The sequence below is a fragment of the Akebia trifoliata genome, chromosome 14, assembly GCF_017979445.1.
Source record: "Akebia trifoliata isolate Shusen 1 chromosome 14, ASM1797944v1, whole genome shotgun sequence".
NCBI classification, from domain to species: Eukaryota; Viridiplantae; Streptophyta; class Magnoliopsida; order Ranunculales; family Lardizabalaceae; genus Akebia; species Akebia trifoliata.
In genome coordinates, this window is record NC_141388.1 from 30,092,579 (window position 1) to 30,111,148 (window position 18,570).

At 32.2% G+C, this 18,570-nt stretch overlaps 1 protein-coding gene across 1 annotated transcript; it reads right to left on the reverse strand.

Moving 5' to 3' along the window:
- Positions 1–2,906: 2,906 nt before the first annotated feature.
- On the reverse strand, positions 2,907–4,989 carry LOC147386712 (uncharacterized). The gene is made up of 4 exons (XM_086421995.1): positions 4,563–4,989; positions 4,306–4,424; positions 3,720–3,790; positions 2,907–3,594 (listed from the first exon to the last, which is right to left on the reverse strand). The coding sequence occupies exons 1-4, from the start codon at positions 4,839–4,841 to the stop codon at positions 3,002–3,004; spliced, it is 1,062 nt and encodes a 353-aa protein (XP_086278121.1). The 5' UTR covers positions 4,842–4,989; the 3' UTR covers positions 2,907–3,001.
- Positions 4,990–18,570: the final 13,581 nt, after the last annotated feature.

Consider the following 18,570-nt stretch of genomic DNA (forward strand, 5'->3'; position numbering starts at 1 on the left):
GTCGTTCTTCCAACATGGATTGCCACACTATCCAACAAATCAGCCTATAGATAAATTTGATGGTATAAATTAGATTAAATTTTTTTTTTTTTAAATATACTTTTTTGTTGGTTGATCCAAGCTTTTGAAAATATAATGGAGGGACAAACATAAGTAAATTTCAACAGTGAAAAATAATCTTCACTAGGAATGTGATAATCATCACTCAAGTAAGAAAAAGAAGTACAGAAAACACAAACAAAATAATAGAAAAACCCATCAAAGGTGTGGCGCAACGGTAAGACATAGCGACAAGAGTATGTTCCTCTTGGTCGTGAGTTTGAAACTGAGTGCAACCTTTGAATAAAATTAGCACACCGGGTTGAGGGTTCAACGTGGACCCCTAGGGAGACTTAGTCTCAGCAATGTGGGGATACTCTCTAGGTCACCAAAATAATAAAAATAATAATAATAATGATGGAAGAAGAACCATATATTGTTGGAGCTGCAAATACATAGGACTTGATCTAATGAGACAAAAAGGCATAAGCATCTTCTCGAAGGCGTAAGCCTTTTTAATGCTTGTAAAGTCTCAAGACCTTTCTGAGTGCCTTGTCCTTAGGACATAAGCCTTCAACGACTTTGAAAATATTGGTCCCGATTGATGTTGCCACATTCATAAGATTTGAAATTGATCATGGAGAGAAGAGAATATTTTTCCTCAACAATACTTTAAATCCGGCCCTCTATATAAATATGCACCAAAATCTTTAATAGGTTTACTTACAAATTGATCTTTATTTTTTGAGTTGTGATAATCTGACTTAGGCATGTGGCATACTCAATCGACTCACCTGACATGGCTGGCTCGGAAACCGTAGATGTGCTTTTCTTGAGATACAAAACTGCACCTTTTTATGGGAAATCGTATTTCTGTATCCCGTGGAGAGCACATCTATGGTGTCCGAGCCTGTCACGTCAGATAAGTCGATTGAGTTGCCACATGCCTAAGTCAGATTATCATAACTCCTTTTTGTTATCTTTTCAAAACATTCCAATTGTTGCCATCCAACATCGATCTTTGTTCCCCCTCGATCTATTGTTGATAGCCTTTTCTCTTTATCCCAAATATAATAGCACTTTTCTTCTTTGTCAAAGCTTAATGATCTAAGGAAATATAATTCATTGTCTGTATGATTAAAAGCTAAAATCTTCAGAATACAAGAGTTGCAGACAAAACCATTGATTCATACCATGACAAGGAGGTATTGGCTGAAATGTTACGTTAATTGATGGTATATTTGTCCAAGCAAACTGCCTATTAATTGGTCGACTCTTCACAATGGCCATCTTCTTACTCTTCGAAGTGTTCATAATGAATGGTTCCTCTTCTGTCTCTACTTCATGTTCTAACTCCTTAATCTAGAAATGGCAGTGAAATTAATAAGCACGGTTTCGAACACTTCTCATATTCCTTAGTTTCCCTTATTACTCAAGTGAGTTACCCACATTAACACGACTACACCACGAACCCTTCGTTAAAGTTTGACCACCATTAGCACTCCCTCTTTTCTTATTCAAACAAATATGCTCTAACCAATCTCCATCTCTTTCTTCTTTCATCATCCTTCTCATGTACCCACTTCTTAGTTGTTGGTTTTGTATGATTATGGTCATGATTCAATTTTTTTTATGTTCTTTTGGAGGAGTTTCAAATGTTCTAAGATTCATTCTTGAATTCTATTTTAAATATTTTTAATTGAACTAAAGAAAAATATTAATAAAATTCTCAAAATTCACCATTCTCTTCTTTCTAAAAGATTAAGATCACAACATTAAAAGAAAGAAAGAAAGAAAGAGATGAAATTGAACTAAACTTCATGATCTGGGAAAGTAATAATTGAACTCCATGTTATGTATCTATGTAACTTTTAGAATGCAATCATCACCATTACAGGAAGGTGGTGGCTGAGCTGTTCTACCTTCCATTCATGGGTGTCTTTGGCGAAGCCAAACTGTGTAAGGATCGAGCCTTCATCATAGTCTTCTTCTTCTTCTTCTTCTCAATGTGTATGATTATTAGTTGCTCCTCTTTCTTTATCTTTTTATGTTCTAATCCTATCTAATTAATAAGGTCAAGTAATGGCGGTGAAAGAAGCATGATTTGGAATGCTGCTCATACTCTTTAGCCTTCCCTAACTCAATCGATGTGCGTATACTGAGTAATCCACAAGTGTTTGTTGGGAACACCTCCATCCTCTCCCATTATCACGGCTGCACCTTTCCATTACATCTCCACCACTAACACTCCCTTTCTTCTCATTTTCATTGGCAATCTCCAACCATCTTCTCTTTCTTCTTGTTCTTGACATTTCTCATGAACCCATGTCTAAGTTGTTGATAATTGCATGATTCTGGTTTGTGATTTGATCTTTCGATGATCATTGGGTGGAGTTTCAAATGTTCTAGTATACATTCTTGAATTTTATTTTTTAGTATTTTTAATTTATTTTGGTGCATACAATTTTAAATATTCTGTCTGTAGTTGTATTCTCCAATTATACCAATTTTATTAAAAACATTTCTGTTTTTATTTATGCTTGTTTACAAAAGGTAATCTTATTCATGCATTTTATACATATAATCAAATTCTTTAACCGATTATCTGCATGCAAACTCCATTATTATATTTTTTGAAGACCTACTGCGAATTTTTTGTTGATTTCTTAAATGCCCAATACAAGCTACCGCCACATTATTGCCGTTTGAAATAATTTCCATACTCCAAATTGCTTCAATGCCCTTCCATAACCATTTAGTTCGATAAAATTAATAAATTAAAGGTGGAATTACTGTCAAACTAGGGAAATAAATTTCTTAAAGTTCACCATTCTCTAGTTTCTCAAAGATCAAAATTAACCACAATATTAAAAAGAAAAAGAAAGATAAAATTGAACAAAAGTTCAAGATCTGAGAAAGTAGACATCATGTTAAGTATCCTTAAAACTTTTAGAATAAAAGATTACAAGCAATCACCATTGATTGTACCATCACAAGCAGGTAATGTCTGAGTTGCTACATTGGATGCAAGGTGTGTTTGGCCAAGCAAACTACTTATCGATCGAGTCTTCACCGTGCCAATCTTCTTCCTCTTCTCAACTTGAACAATTAATGGCTCCTCTTCTTGATCTTCGTCATGTTCTAATACCTTCTTAGGTCTAGTGCCGGCAACGAAAGATGCTTTGTTTCGAACGCTACTGACACTCCTTAGCCTTCCCTTACCTAAATGATGCTCACATAGTGAGTAACCCACAAGTGTTTGTTGGAAACATCTCCATCCTCTCCCATTAATACGACTACATCTTGAACCCTCCATTAAATCGCCGCCACCATTATCAATGCTTCTCTTCTTATTTACATTAGTACTCTCTAACCCATTTTCTATTCCTTGATCTTTCTCATGAACCCATTTCTTGGTTGTTTTTGTTTTTAATTTACTCTTCATTTTCTTCTCTTTCTCAACCATTGTTTCTTCTCTTAGTACTTTTCTCTCAAAGTTTCCTCTTCTCTTCTTTAATGGAATCAGCTTCTCTCCTTCAACCCATCTCCCATTAGCTGATTTCATAATTCATGTAAGAAAACCCAAAATAATAAGAATTCGAAAAGTATATAGTGACGAGATCCATTGTTACTCACTCTTATTTGTTTCAAATGTAAAAACCATGGGTATCCATATATACCTTGATCAGATGGAAATGAAGAATGTGGTTGAACCCTAGAATTAGTTTCTGCACCCAATCTGCTTCCCTTTCTATCCAAATTCACAATCTCACATTCAGCAATAAAGAAAAGCAACAAATGTGTGTGTTTGTGTGTGTGTGCGAGAGAGAGAGAGAGTGAGAGACTGGATGGTTGGGTGAATGATGTGGTGAGTAATGAACCAACTCCCAAAGAGAAAAAAATGGGTGATTTTATTTTACTGGTATCATCACTCTTATCTTTCACCTTCCAACTCTTCCCCTCTTCCATACACACACACACAGATGGGTGATTTTATTTTAACTGATATCATCACTCTTATCTCTCACCCTCCAACTCTTCTCCCCTTGCACACACACACACACACGAGAGAGAGAGAGAGAGAGAGAGAGAGAGAGAGAGAGAGAGAGAGATGGATGGGTGATTTTATTTTAACTGATATTATCGGAGACTCACTCTTATCTTTCACCCTCCAGCTCTTCTTCTCTTCCACCTCACACACACACTCACTCAGAGAGAGAGAGAGAGAGAGAGAGAGAGAGAGAGATGGGTGATTTTATTTTTTACCTGTTATTTTTACTATTATAGTTCTCTCCCCATCGCTTCTTCTTCTCCTCCTCTTCTACATCCTCATAGTGTTCTTGTTCTTTTTCTTTTTCTTTCTGTGGTTCTACAACTTGCAAGGCCTGCAACAATAAAGCCATGGATCAAGATTTCATCAATCGTACGGAGTGTTGCACCACCTATGTCTAGTACAAACCCACAAATGTAGAGAGAGAGAGAGAGAGAGAGAGAGAGAGAGAGATTGGGGTTTTGGAGATTACTTGAGATGAAGAAGGAAACATGCAATATTCTTTCTTCTTCATCAGTGTATCCCCATCTGAGCAAACCCAACTGTTGTTTCTCTTCATGATCGTCAATCTTAGAGATTGATTCAACGAATCAGACGGATGAGGATATAGATGGGTTTTGCTTTGATCTTCTGCTTCTTGAACTTCTTCTTCTTCTTCTTCTTCTTTGCTTAGTGGGGGATCTGAGACTGGTAGAGAAATAGGTGAGAGAAGAGACAAATCCAACGGTTCAGATCGCTTTCTGATCCTCATCGAAAGAAAGATTCGATTGATGGATGAGATTATGAGAAGCACAGAGAGATTTTCTTCTTCTGTTTATGCTTCCAAGTCTGATTTGGGCGACTGTGTAAAAATAACCCCAAAGCTCTCTCTCTCTCTCTCTCACTCTATATTTCTCTCTCTTACTTTTATTTGTTGCACCACACACTCGAGCAGTACGCACGTACAGAACAGGAGGATCACCCAGTACGCATGGTGGTAGAGTAATGTTTTAAAACCCGGATCGATAGTTTCAGTGACCCGCCCGGTCCAAACCGGTTTCCCTAGTGGTTTAATTGCTCCGGCCGATTCAAAATTATTCATATTAAAATGAAATTGTTTTACCCTACTCTTCAACCTCATTCTATCTACTCATGTTTTCAAATCTATTTTGATTCATGGAAGAGGTCTGAGTTGTCTCGGACGTGTCAACAAGATATGTAAATAATTAATATTTTATTATTATATTATAAAATAAGATAGATCAAAAAGATTCTTAATCATATGATCATATTTTTTTATTGGGATAATAAATATTTAAATTATAAAATATTAACCAAAAAACATTAATTATCCCAATGATCCACACAAGTTTTATTAACTCAACCTAGATACTTAAAATATTATTCTGAGTAATCTCATTTGTCAAATGAAATGATGTGGAGTTTGAAACACATTGATAATTTGTATCATCAATGACTGATACTGACAAGTCATCTCAGTCTTGGACGAGATTCAAAACATCCAACTCAACCTTTGTCCCATAGTATTCTATCATATTTTTCATCTTTTAATCCTTCAAAATAAGAGAGTTGATTTTTGAAGGAGAAGATGAAAGAATTTTTAATAAAAAAATAATGGATTTTCTATAAGAGAGTGATCATTTATAGCTCCCTATAGTGTCTTTTCATGGTTGAAAGAGTGCCATGTATACGAGACACCAAAATCCTTTCGTTTAAAAATTGCAAGTTCAATGACTGTTAATTTTCAAAGCCTTGGATCAAGCTAAAACAAATTTGTTTTTTAGATTATTATTATTATTTTTTTAATTTGATGTAAGTCATAATCCTTAAATGTCTTAGGTGTTAGTTTTCAGCAATGTGTCAATCTCCAATATAGAAAGAGTGCCACAAGGAGCTTTTCGAAAAAAAAAAATGCTACAGGGATTTGGGCCTTTTCTACAAGGGGGTCAAGGTGAGGATAAATATGATAAATCAAAGATGAGGTTCAATAAATTTACCATAATAATTATTAATTTTGGAGAGAAAATTAATGAATTTTTCTTGTCATGAGTTGACTATGCGAACTTCTAATCAATTTTCATCTATATAATAAAACACAACTGTAGTGCCTACTTTGCTACATTTGTGTGAGGGATAAATATCTCATCCACTACAATTTTGTATGAGACAAACATCTCACCAAACTTCAATTTTGTGGAGTCCTCTTTATTTTCTTTACTCTTCACCTCCTTTAATTTTACTATATTTTTCTAACAACCTTTCAAAAAAATAAAATTTTACTATATTTCATCTTTTAATCCACTTTATTTGTTTTCATCTTTTACACATTAACCTCAATTTTTATTTTAAATAATACCCTTCCACCTTGTTAGCATTTCAGAATACGAAAAAATTCGATTTGTGAAAAATTCGAGTTCTATTCGATTTTGGATGGCAAAAATCCGATGTAAAATTCGATAAATGAAAAATATGTGACATAGGATTCATAAGTGTATTATCCATCTCATTTCAAAATTTTGAAAACCAAAAATTTGGTAATATGACACCGATGATAACAGTGATGTTGATGATAGTGAATTTGATGATATAGTCATGATGGTAATAATGATGGTACTGATAATGAAGGTATCAAGGTTATTGTTCCATCAATTTATAAGAGAAGATCAAAGTCAAAGGATAAATCATTAATTTAAAAATTTTAGGTGGTACATATCATTATTTTTTTAAATGATGAAAGAGACATTTGACAAGTAAAGATGTGGATTCCTCCAAAATGTTGAAGCATGATCGTTTCAAAGACAAACTTGTGTTACACTTTATAACTTACAAGTTTACATTTTGCAACATACAACAAGTTGCAACAATATTTTTTTCGATTGAGATTTATAAAAAAATCATTAAATATATATATATATATATATATATATATATATATATATATATATATATATATATATATATATATATATGTTTTATTCTCTTTAAAAAAAAAAAACTTAAAATGCTTGAATTATTCAGAATAATACATGAATCCGAAGAATAATACTTTCATTGAAAAATAAAATAAAATAATTCGAGAATTAAACATGATATTGGTAACAAGTCTCCTTTAACCTTTTGTCTTCCACTTTAAACCCTTTAACCCTCAAAGAAGATGCCTTTTACCCCCTTTTAACTATAACGCTCAAGGATCTTAATAGTATATTATTGTCTGTTTTGGACATTAAAATTTATTGTACTATTATGGGTCTGGAGTGTTACAAATGTTATCAGAACCAATAATGACTCTTCTTGTTTGGTGGGGAGATTCATGGTCTCTCCAGTACGTCATTAACTATAGGTGGAAAGGACTATGAAAGATTGTAAAACTATCATGTGACAAGGTGGAATGGCAGGGACACATGCAACTAGTCCTACATCGGACATGAGAACATTCAAATTCTAGTCCACTAGGACAAATCAACATCTACATAATATAACGTGTTTTAAAATTGTACAGACTTTGACCTAAAGTAAACAATATTATATTATTGTGAGTTTGGAACATTATACTAACTTTACTATATTTTTATTTTTTCTCTTTAACACACATTATTAAATGGGGGTAAAATGCCCTCACCAAATTCTAGATAATCTATAAGGGAAGACTTTAGGCACCTTAGTTTCAAAAAACACATGAATATCCCAAATATGCATTAAAATGTGGAAGGGTATGTCAAAATCAATGTAAAATTTAAGCTTTCTTAAGTTTTAATGGGATCAATCTCTTCATTGACTCAACCAAGTCAGTTGGGGTCAATGGTACTAGTTCAACTGGATAAGTCATCCGATTTCTCAAAAAAAATAAATAAAGAAAAGAAATTTCTACAGTCGGTTTAACCCGATAAAGCTTGTAATCCGGGTCGTTCTCATTAGACCGGCTGGTCCAGGTTTTAAAATACTGGTTTGCAAAAACGCCAAGATCTCTCTGTCTGTCTCTCTTTCTTACTTTTTATTTGTTGCACCACATACACACGAGCAGTACGCACGTACAGAAGAGGAGGATCATCCAGTCCGCATGGCGTGACCGGTTACCGGGGTCATACGTACGAACGATGCCAGCGAGGAGACCGAAATATACACAAAATAATGGGGAGTGGTTGGTTTTTAAAATTGGTTCTCGGCTGGTCGTGGTGGGTCCCACTGTGTGACAGCGCCAGAGATACTCTCTCATTTTGAGAGATCTCACTTTGCTGTACCTCGTCTCTATCTAAGATGAAGTGTATAAGAACCACTTGCTTGATCCAGTGATCAAGAACCACCACGTGGTTTTACTGGGACGTGGACCTTTTGATTAAATAATAGGGAGTATCAATCCGTACATATATGTGGTGGTGGTTGTCTTGTTGAATCAAAACATTTTTAGGGTAATTTGAACAAACCCCTCCGGATTTTGGTCAACATTTGAGGTACCCCCTTTACATTTTTAAATTGATGAATATTCCCTGACAATGGTCTTATGTCAAGATTAACGAAAATGACCAAAATATCCCTCTATAACCTATTTCGTAAAAAACTTTATTTTTTCTCCAAAATCCTTCTACTTCAAACTTGTCACCACTCCTCAACGACCATTAGATTTATTATTGATTTTATCGATTCCTACAAAAATTAATATATATTTTTTTTCTCTTAGATGATATTAAAAAATAAATTAAGGATTTAATAAGAATTCTTATATAAATTGAGGGTAGAGGAATTTTTTGTTTGGTGGGAGAATATCTTTTAGGAAGAGGTTGAAGACAAAGGGTGTCTCCGTCATTTTTTATAGTCTCTCATGGAAGACTAAGTGCAACTCCAACCAAGCATTTAAAAAGTTGTCTTCAAATTGGCATCTTCTTCGTTTCGAAGGCTTCAAGTCACTTTTCAACTCTAATCGGTCCTACCTTCAAAACATTATTCTTTACTCTAAACACTATTCAATCACATTAAAAAATAATATAAAATAAAATATAAAAAAAGATGTAAGATAAGAAGAGTATTGCTATTGGCACTCTAACTTTTACTTCTTACACTCTGATTAAAAGAAAAAAGAGATTTACTATTAACACCCCAACTTTTTTCTGATTGTGTCCTAATTTTTTAAATTATTTATCACACCCTAATTACTTATTCCATCAACTTGATGAATTAATCGATTTGATTTGATTTTTAAAATATTAAATGAAGAGACTTTAAAATTAATAAGATACAAAAATGATATTTAAATCATGTTATATGAAAAGAAGAGATTAAAATTGACATTTACACAAAGAAAAGGGACACAATAGATTTTATTGAAAAAGATGAACAGTGATAGAAGTGGAACTTTAAATCTTCTCTCTCCTTCATATGAAGTAATAAACAATGATCTACATTTGAAGTTTTGAAGGACAGCTGGAGTTGCTATTAGGGGTTTGTTTGAAAATACTCTCAAATATTAAAAAAAAAAAAAAAAAAAAAAAAATGAAGGGGGTATTGTTCAAATTGAGCAAAATTTCAGGAGACAAAAGAGTGTAACGTGGACGCTTCATCTCCAACGACAACTAATTGGATAGCGACGTGTGGGGGTGAGTTAGGGGGTATATAGCGTTACATAGGGAGGGTGTCAAAGGAGAACAAACCTAAGTTGGGATCACAAGTTTATTGGTTCAAACGGTAGACATAATAATTATCCAACTTTACAGATGAAAAGGTTTCCTGGATTGTCAAGCAGGGTATCCCGAGTTGAATCACAGAGTCATCTCGTCTCAAACGAGGCAAACCATTTAGATCAGTCTAAAATTATTTATTAATATGTATTTATATTTTAAAAAAAATTATAGCTTTTGTGTTAATAAGATGAATTAGAAGATGCTCCATAACATGATCATATTTTCTAAATAATAAATATATAAATCATTAAAAATTATCCATGTTTATAAAAAATTACAAAGTTACCAAGTCGGAGTTCAGGAATAAGTCAGCAAGCGAAAAAATCGAAAACGTTGGGAAAAAATCAAAAAACAATTCGGGAAAAATTAAGTTAGGGTTAACGATTATGTAATTGTTCCTACTAATTATATCATTAAATTTTGTATTAAACTATAATAATCACTTATACAAACCCCATATTGATTTCATGCATGTATGCACAACAAGTAACAATAGATCCATAGTGTAGTTAAGATTTATTAGGTCACCATTATCTTTATCAAAGTCATTCTCTCACTAGTGCATCAATGTCATATTTCATTTTTTTTTATTTAATCGCAAAGTTCATGATTTAATTGCGAAATTTGTAAAAGTCACGACTTATTGAAAAATCATAATTAAATTATTTAAGAAAAAAACTCTCAATTTAGTCGTGATTTTTTCATTAAGTCAGAGACTTTGGTGACTATGGCTCAAATCCACTTTCACATGCTAATTACAGAGAACTATTCTTGAAATCACTTAAAAATAACAAAATACTTGGCTTCAAACAAAGTGGAACGAAAGAATAGAATTTGTTTAGCAAACCTCAATTCTTTGGGATATGGGCGTTGTTGTTCTTATCCGAGTCAAAAGGAGGGTTCTAATTCAAAATGAGATTAACCCATCCATCGAGTTTCGAAATCACATAACAAATCCATTTGTGTATAGAGGAGAAATGTGTTGGGCTTAGATTAAGCCTAAACCTAACTTAAGGCCCACAATTGTTATACTTTTTCTTACCACAGGAACATTCGAGTACGTGGGTTCGCACCTCTTTTATGCATTTTCACTCAATCAAGCGTGAGCTTTATTTTTTGCTCACAGACTTTTTCATCACAGTGCTCACATGATCGAGCATCGACCAATCACATTAGCCTGCATGTATAAAGGCATCTCCAAATTTACAAAACTACTTTCGCTAGGCTGCACGTGTCACACAGTGGAGAGTCTGTGAGCATTGTGAGGAAAAAGTTAGTGAGCAAAAATTTTCTTTTGGTAACCTAACCATATATATATTTTTGCAAATGTATGAAATAAATACTCTCTTTGTTTTATTGGCTAGCTCAAAATGATACCATGATCTAGTGCGCCTTGGTGTATCGTAATAAATGGCATTCTACCACTTAATTCATCGATTAATAATCAAATAGATCTCCTATGTAAATCTTATATTACTGAGACCACAAGTTCATAAATAAACGGAGAGAGGTGAATGCAACTGCAGACACCCTTGCTGCAGCAACTCACAATCCTTAATCTTTGCTATTTGAACGAGTTTCAATCTGTCATTAATTGTAAAAAATACTTATTTTGGTGATAAGCTTGAACTCTCACAGTTTCAATCTGTAAATCGTTATGGTCTTCCCTATGTAAAATTTTTTACAAAGCTAAAACAATTTCCCTTACTTGCTAAGCAAAAAAAAAGTTCATAAATAAACATTTCCTAGGGACCATATAGCCCCAAAATTTGGAAAAAATAAATTTTAACTACTAATTACATGTATCAAGGTAAATCATAATATATTGAACTATTATATTCTCACATAGAATTGCATTGGATCATGGGTCATGGTTTTAAAACCTGATATCTAATCTCAATTCAACCCGCTTGGATACTGAGGTGACTTGTCTGACCCATCTAGTTTTGGATAAATCATGCTGTTTAAATATTTTAATTATAATTTTATTACAACAAAGTAGATTAGTAAATGCTAAGTCATATAATAGATCTTATTTTGTATAGATAACCTATATTTAAGTCATTAAAAAAATTATTGGCCAAGTTTTCACTATTCAAAATTATGGGGGATATTTTAGATTTCCCACTCCTCAAGATACGTGCTACAATAGATGATCAAATCTTCATCGAGATAAGTATTATAAAGAATGATTAACTCTTTCTCGAGATGTGTATTAAAACTTCTATGTCTACGATCGTTGTATGGTGTCGCCTTAACCTAAAAAGACATAGGTGAAGTGTTAGTAGAGGAGGTAGTAAACTCAGTTGTAACATCTTACCCATGTTCTTTAATATTTATGATAATAAAAGCCTATAATACTTTGATGATAATAAAGATTTACTCCTCATGAATCTTGTGACCTCCATGAGGAGTGGTTTTAAATATGTAATTACTCAAATTCGGTGACTGTTCAATTCCTTGAGTTAACTCAATTGAGTTATGTGTCTCTTATCATCGAGCACTATGTGTGTTTTATCTTAGTGGTAGAGAATATTGTAATTATCTTTCCTACTTGAGTAATGATTTACGTATCTTCCTTGATCCATTGAATAGTCTTAGTTTAAATTTTTCATATATTCCATCAGGTTTGTATGTGAATACTTCTCAATTATATATGCTTATTTATAATATAAAAATTCATCTTTTTAGAATAGGTAAATATTATCTAATAGATGTTGGGTATTTACTCATGAATAGTTATCTCGTACCTTATTGAAATGGTCGATACCATCTACAAGAGTATAGGAGATTACGAGTAAATAATCGAAAAAACTATTCAACCATTTATATTTTTCACTTTAAAATGTGATCAAGCAAATCTTTAGGATTTTGAAAGTAAAATAACTAATATTGAAGTTGATGCATTCATATGATTTGGAAAAACAATGAAATATTGTTGTTGCCTGCATGTCATTGCACAATTTTATAATAATAAAAAAAAAATGTCATTATTGATGAAGAATTTACTTGATTTGAGGAAGAATGATCCATTGAAGATGAAGAAGAGGGCATCATTGATTAAGAGTATCCAATTCCCTAATCAGTAGGTTGTAAGAGCTGTTAAAAAATAAAAATATAGAGGGATTAAACAGTCGATGCCACTTATATTGACAATCATTGATTCATTTTCATATTATATTTATTACTTTGTATGTAAGTGTTGATATTATTATTTGATGTTGGGATAAATATTATATTATGTTTAAGTATATTAATAAGATTTCATACTTATTTATGATATTTTTGTACATGATGAATACCATTGATGACAAACTATACGCATCCACCATTTAGTTCATGTGGTCGAGTTATAACATTAGTTATATTAGCTATGGATATAACGGAAACAAATAAAAAAAATGAAAAATATATCTTGTACACATTTGTTAAATGCATATTTTTCATGTTTTTATTTATTTCAGTTCTACTTATTATATTAGTCATATATATATATATATGATGTCAAAATATAAATGAGATGTTATGTGTATTATGCAGGAGTTTTCTTTGTTAAAAAAATTTCATATGTCTATTTTTAAGAGATGTTGTCAAAATTTCGATATAATTATAAAATTTATAAATTTATTTAAATTAAAATAATTATTTTTATAATTTTTAATATAAATTTATTATATTTATATATAGTGTAATTATATATTTATTAAGGTATTCTGATCATTTTTTGTGCATTCTGTGTGCATTATCAACATTAAGGATATTTTAGTCATTTTAACAAAATACAGTAGAATCCAACAACTATATCAAATAATAATTACCAAATTTTGGTAAACAACACAACATATTTACAAGACTATATTCTATCAAACAAGTTTTTCAGTGTTCAAACTTTTTACAGCTGCTTCCGACAACTGTTTTTAGTCTTAAAATCTAATAGAAAAAGTTGACAGCGTTATCAAATGGGGCCTCAACTTTTAACTATTTTGGTGTTAAAAAACACAAAAGTGATATTTTACATTTTAACTATTTTGAGTAATTCTAAAACACAAGTGAAGAGTGTTTGACTTGTTCTTTAAAATTTATTCTCACATCGATTACGAAAAAAACTTGTTATATATTTAATTATTTTGGTGTTAAAAAACACAAAAGTGATATTTTACTTTTTAACTATTTTGGGTAATTCCAAAACACAGGTGAAGAGTGTTTGACTTGTTTTTTAAAATTTGTTCTCACATCGATTACGAGAAAGACTTGTTATATATTTATATACTATCTTGCTTTACTTGTGTGGTAAGGTTAGAAAAAATAAGTAAAGGCCCACGCGCACATATTGCCCAAGTCAAATCCTATTGAACCTGACAAGGCGACTAGGAAACGAGTTAACCAAATGTGAAGAATGCAATCATTGTGAGAGCTCACTTTCTAGCCTTATGCGTGTGCGCGGGATGGCCATGTTTTTGGCAATCACAAAATTGTTTTGAATCAATTTTAATTTGATCATACCTTTTTATTACAAATTTGTTTTAATTAATTAAACTGTTTTAATTTAGCCATTGTGCCTAATTAACAATTACAACATTTTAATCTAACTGTTAGTTTACCGTTTTAATAAAATTAACTTTGAGTTGCCCTGAAGTTATTTTCTCTCCCTCTTTTTCAATAACTAACGATCTGAGCTATTCGACTTTCTTAGTCATTGCAAATACACGCTTGGTTTGAAATTTCGATTTTTGTACGCTGGAGGGTATTCCGCTATAACCTATTACATCATGATATAATCTTTGTAGGGCACGACATACTTTTAATGACAGTGATTCATCACGCTTCAATCGTTCTTGCCAATTGATTTTTGTCTTGTTAGTTATATCAATACATTTTTACAACAAAGATTTTATTTTCTTCAAACCATTTTTTTTAAAGAATTCATTTTCCTTGAAACATTATGTTAAATCATTAATTTCATCATGGATCAACATTAGATTATATTTTTCAAAATATCTATAAGGAACATATTTAGTAACTAATAAATAATTTATCAGAAAGAACTTCGAATTGACTTTTTTACGGGTCAAAAATGAACCTAAAACAATTATAAAAAAAATTACAAAATTAAAATGAGTCAATAAGATCAGTTCAACTAGGTTGGACTGATTTGAGCTAGGACTAGATTGCACCGGTTCAACACGTCCAGGTCAAGTTAGATCTGGTCCAAGTTATGGGAATGGTCAACTTGGTCTAAGTTAATGAAAAACAAACATATAATAAACATAAAATTTCATATAATAATCACTAATTTATCAATAAAAAATCATTAGTTTATCCATTAAAAAATTCACTAATTTATATCCTAACTCTTAAAATAATTCATAATAATTGTTATGTATATATATTGCATAAGGGTTCGGTTATATACAAGTTTGATCCGAGAACGGAATCAAATTGATCAGTTCTTCACTTTTGAAACCTGGAACCAAACCACCTCAAAGCTATCGGTTTGAACCGGACCAAGTTGCACCCCTAATTAGTGGTACTCAAATCGCCAATCAAGCTGTCCTTACATATAGTCGTATGGTAGGCTAAGAGGTGGGTCAAACATCCATGTTATTAATGGGCAGATGTAACTGTGCCAAGTGTTGCTTTTGGGATGTCGGTATCAAACTTTTACCAACACAACAAAATTCAATCACTCGGCACCATAATTATTTGGTATGGCTTCAATACGGATAAATTCGAGAAACTTACGTAAAAGAATTGAGAAAATTTTGAGAAATATTTTGGAAGGTAATAAGGAGTGTTAAGTCAATTCCCATCCAGCCGACAAAAGAAGGTTACAATTTTACATAGAATTTGCCAATAATAGTCGACTAACAAAGTTTTGTGATTTCTTACCAGAACCCATCGTCTTCAACCTCCCAAAAATCCCACTTTATTCATGAGATTTGAATATTGAAGAAAATAAATTTCGAGGATGAATGGCTAAAAATGTTATTTTACTTCACGAATAATTGATAAATCATTGATTAATTTTTTTATTTAAATATAACTGGCCAGTCCCTTGTTTCGTGAAGTTTATGAATATTTGAAGAAAAAAAAAATTGGAGAATTTTGTGACTAGAGAGATTGAAGACAAGGGTGTTAAGGTCATTTTCTGTTAGTTTCTCAGATAAAAGTTGGGTTAAATGGGACTTGTCATCAGTTTTGAAAATAGAGGGGTATCTCTAATTTCGACCAAAACATGGAGGGGGCATGTCTAAATCACCTAAATACAGTTATGGACTCGCACATGAGAAACTTGGAAAATCTGGATCATTTAAATTCCAAATCCAACAGTCCAAAAAACACACATCTCAAGGATATATCATGTATCCCTAAGATAAATTCTGACTTAAATTTTATGTTTCAATGAATAGAAAGATAAGATTATAAATCTCAAGTATTTCAAAGCAAAGCCTTCGATTTCCTAGAGATTAGTATCAATTTTCCCCAGGATCCTCAATTAAATCAAGAGATGAGTTATTTTACATTTGAAGTTAAAATTTTCTTAAGTTAGTTGATTACAATTCTATTAAATTTAAGACAAATTGGTAGCTTAGTCACATTTGGTTTGGATTATTAGATTCTGATACTGATTTCTGATTTTGAACTATCAAAATTAGATTATAAAAACTGGTTTTGAGAATCCAAAATCTCCTTTGGCCATGTTAACTTTGGAAATTAATTTTAAAATCTATTCTACTTTCGTTAACACTGGTTCTATCATTGTAATACAAAATATTATGTACATAATTAAGCCCAAAAATTAACTTTAGCACAAAATATATTTCAAATCATTTTAGTTGAGTTCTAAATCCAACAATATCGTTGTGTTTGGATTGAGAGAAATGAAGAGAAGAGAAGATAAAATAATTTAGTTTCTCTCCATTTCTCTCTTGTTTGGATTGTTAAGGGGAGGGGGGAGACAAGAGAAAAAATTTGGCGAGAAAAAAGGTAAGTTTTCTTTCTCTTCAATGGTGAATAGAAGAGGAAAGAAATGGAAAGAAACCCTTTTAAAATATTTTATAATTCCAACTCTACCCCTATATTTTTTCTAAGATATTTTAAAATTCTGAAGTTGTCCCAAGTTTTATCCTCTCAGTCCAAACATGGTAGAGAGAAATTGAGTTTCTCTTCTCTTCCCTTCTCTCAATCCAATCATAATGATGTATTTGAATTGAGAGATATGGAGAGAAAAGAAATTCATTAAAAGAAGAGAAAATAAATGAGTTTCTCTCCATTTCTCTTGCACTTTTAGCCAGTTGCCTCACCCCTGCTAGGTTCTGAAACCCTCGTCAACCCCCCCCCCCCCCCCCCCCCTAAAAAAAACAAAAACAAAAAACAACTATGGAATAAAGGTCTACGTCTACTTCTTAGTGGTCCTATGCACCAAAATAAGTTTGATTGAAAATATCTAAACGTTGATTCGATTTAATTTGGTGTCCAAAGTGGGCCCACCGTTCATATGGATTAGCTTGAAAGAGTGGGCCACGTGACGTTGAACTACAAGTAAGAATTGGATTCTAGAATCCGAACTGAAAGCCCCCATATTGTTTAAACTATATCAAGGGTATGTGTGATGGCGGATAATTTGTTTTCAAGGAAATAAGATTTTTTTGGAAAAATGGAAATAGGAAAACGGATACCCTAGGAAAATGAATTCCACCATTTGATTGCACCTAGGAAATTATATAAAAGAGTGTTGGTTTCAGTCTCGGGCCCAAAATTTGATGGTACAAACTCGTCGGACAAACTTGACAAATCATCAAGTCAGCTCAAAATGCATCAGAAACTCAATCGAGTTATTTGGCCATATAACATACTTTTGGGGGAACAAAAGTTAAATATTTATAAATTAAATATATTTTTATTAAACTCATTCAAGTTCAAATCATAATCATACACCAAAAATTTATACTTTCCAAATGCAATCAAATAGACCCTAAGAGAGGAATTTATAAGAATATATGTGTTAACTTGTTGTTAGGACCACGAATACATAGTTGGAGCTTTGGATATTGTTTCAAACTTAGGGTTTTGGGTATTCTTATATTAAATTAGATGGGTGAGTCATCCATTTGCAAGATTTGAGTTTAGGCCTTAGGACTCTAAATGGGCTTTCTTTGGCATGGGCATCTATACAATAAAGACCCAAAATCGATCCATTATATTTCAATAATTAACTTTTGATCTAAATCAAGGATTCAGGAGAATTAAGCAAGGCATTAAAAACCAAAGTTCAATGTCTGATTATGATGGGGTGCTTGCTTTTGATCCGACTCAGATCGAATTGGATTCTAATATTGAGATCCAATTGATTTTTATCGGATTGGTCTAAAATCATGCTTGGTCCAATATGTTGATAGCCCTAATCTTTGTTGAAAAATGGATTTTGAGGATCGAAATGGATAATCACATTAAGAAACCAAAATGCTTTGCCCTGAATTTGAATAACTAGTTTGATTATTAATCAAATTAGGTCGTATGGTGAAAGGATGACTGATCAAACCATTTTTAAGAAGCCTTCTTCTTATATCAATAAATAATAGTCAAGTTTTTATGGCCATCATCCAAAAATACCATGGTGAACACAGTTTGGGACCCAAAAAATGACATGTGGGCCATTGCTTGGGCCCATAATCACATGGATGTTTGGCTTTCTCTAGACCACAAACCAAAAACAAAGTGATTGGTGACTTACATTCATGGGAGATGCACACTTTTGGATTCTAATTTATACAAGTGGGCCTCCAATCACATCAAGAAATCAGTAGT

What these genes read in the sequence shown, in the direction of transcription:
- LOC147386712 (XM_086421995.1), bottom strand. Translation starts at nt 4,841, where the DNA reads ATGAGGATCAGAAAGCGATCTGAACCGTTGGATTTGTCTCTTCTCTCA. An exon ending in TGTTTCCTTCTTCATCTCAA is followed by an intron (nt 4,425 to 4,562) that starts GTAATCTCCAAA and finishes TTATTGTTGCAG; the next exon opens with GCCTTGCAAGTTGTAGAACC. An exon ending in TTCATTTCCATCTGATCAAG is followed by an intron (nt 3,595 to 3,719) that starts GTATATATGGAT and finishes TTATGAAATCAG; the next exon opens with CTAATGGGAGATGGGTTGAA.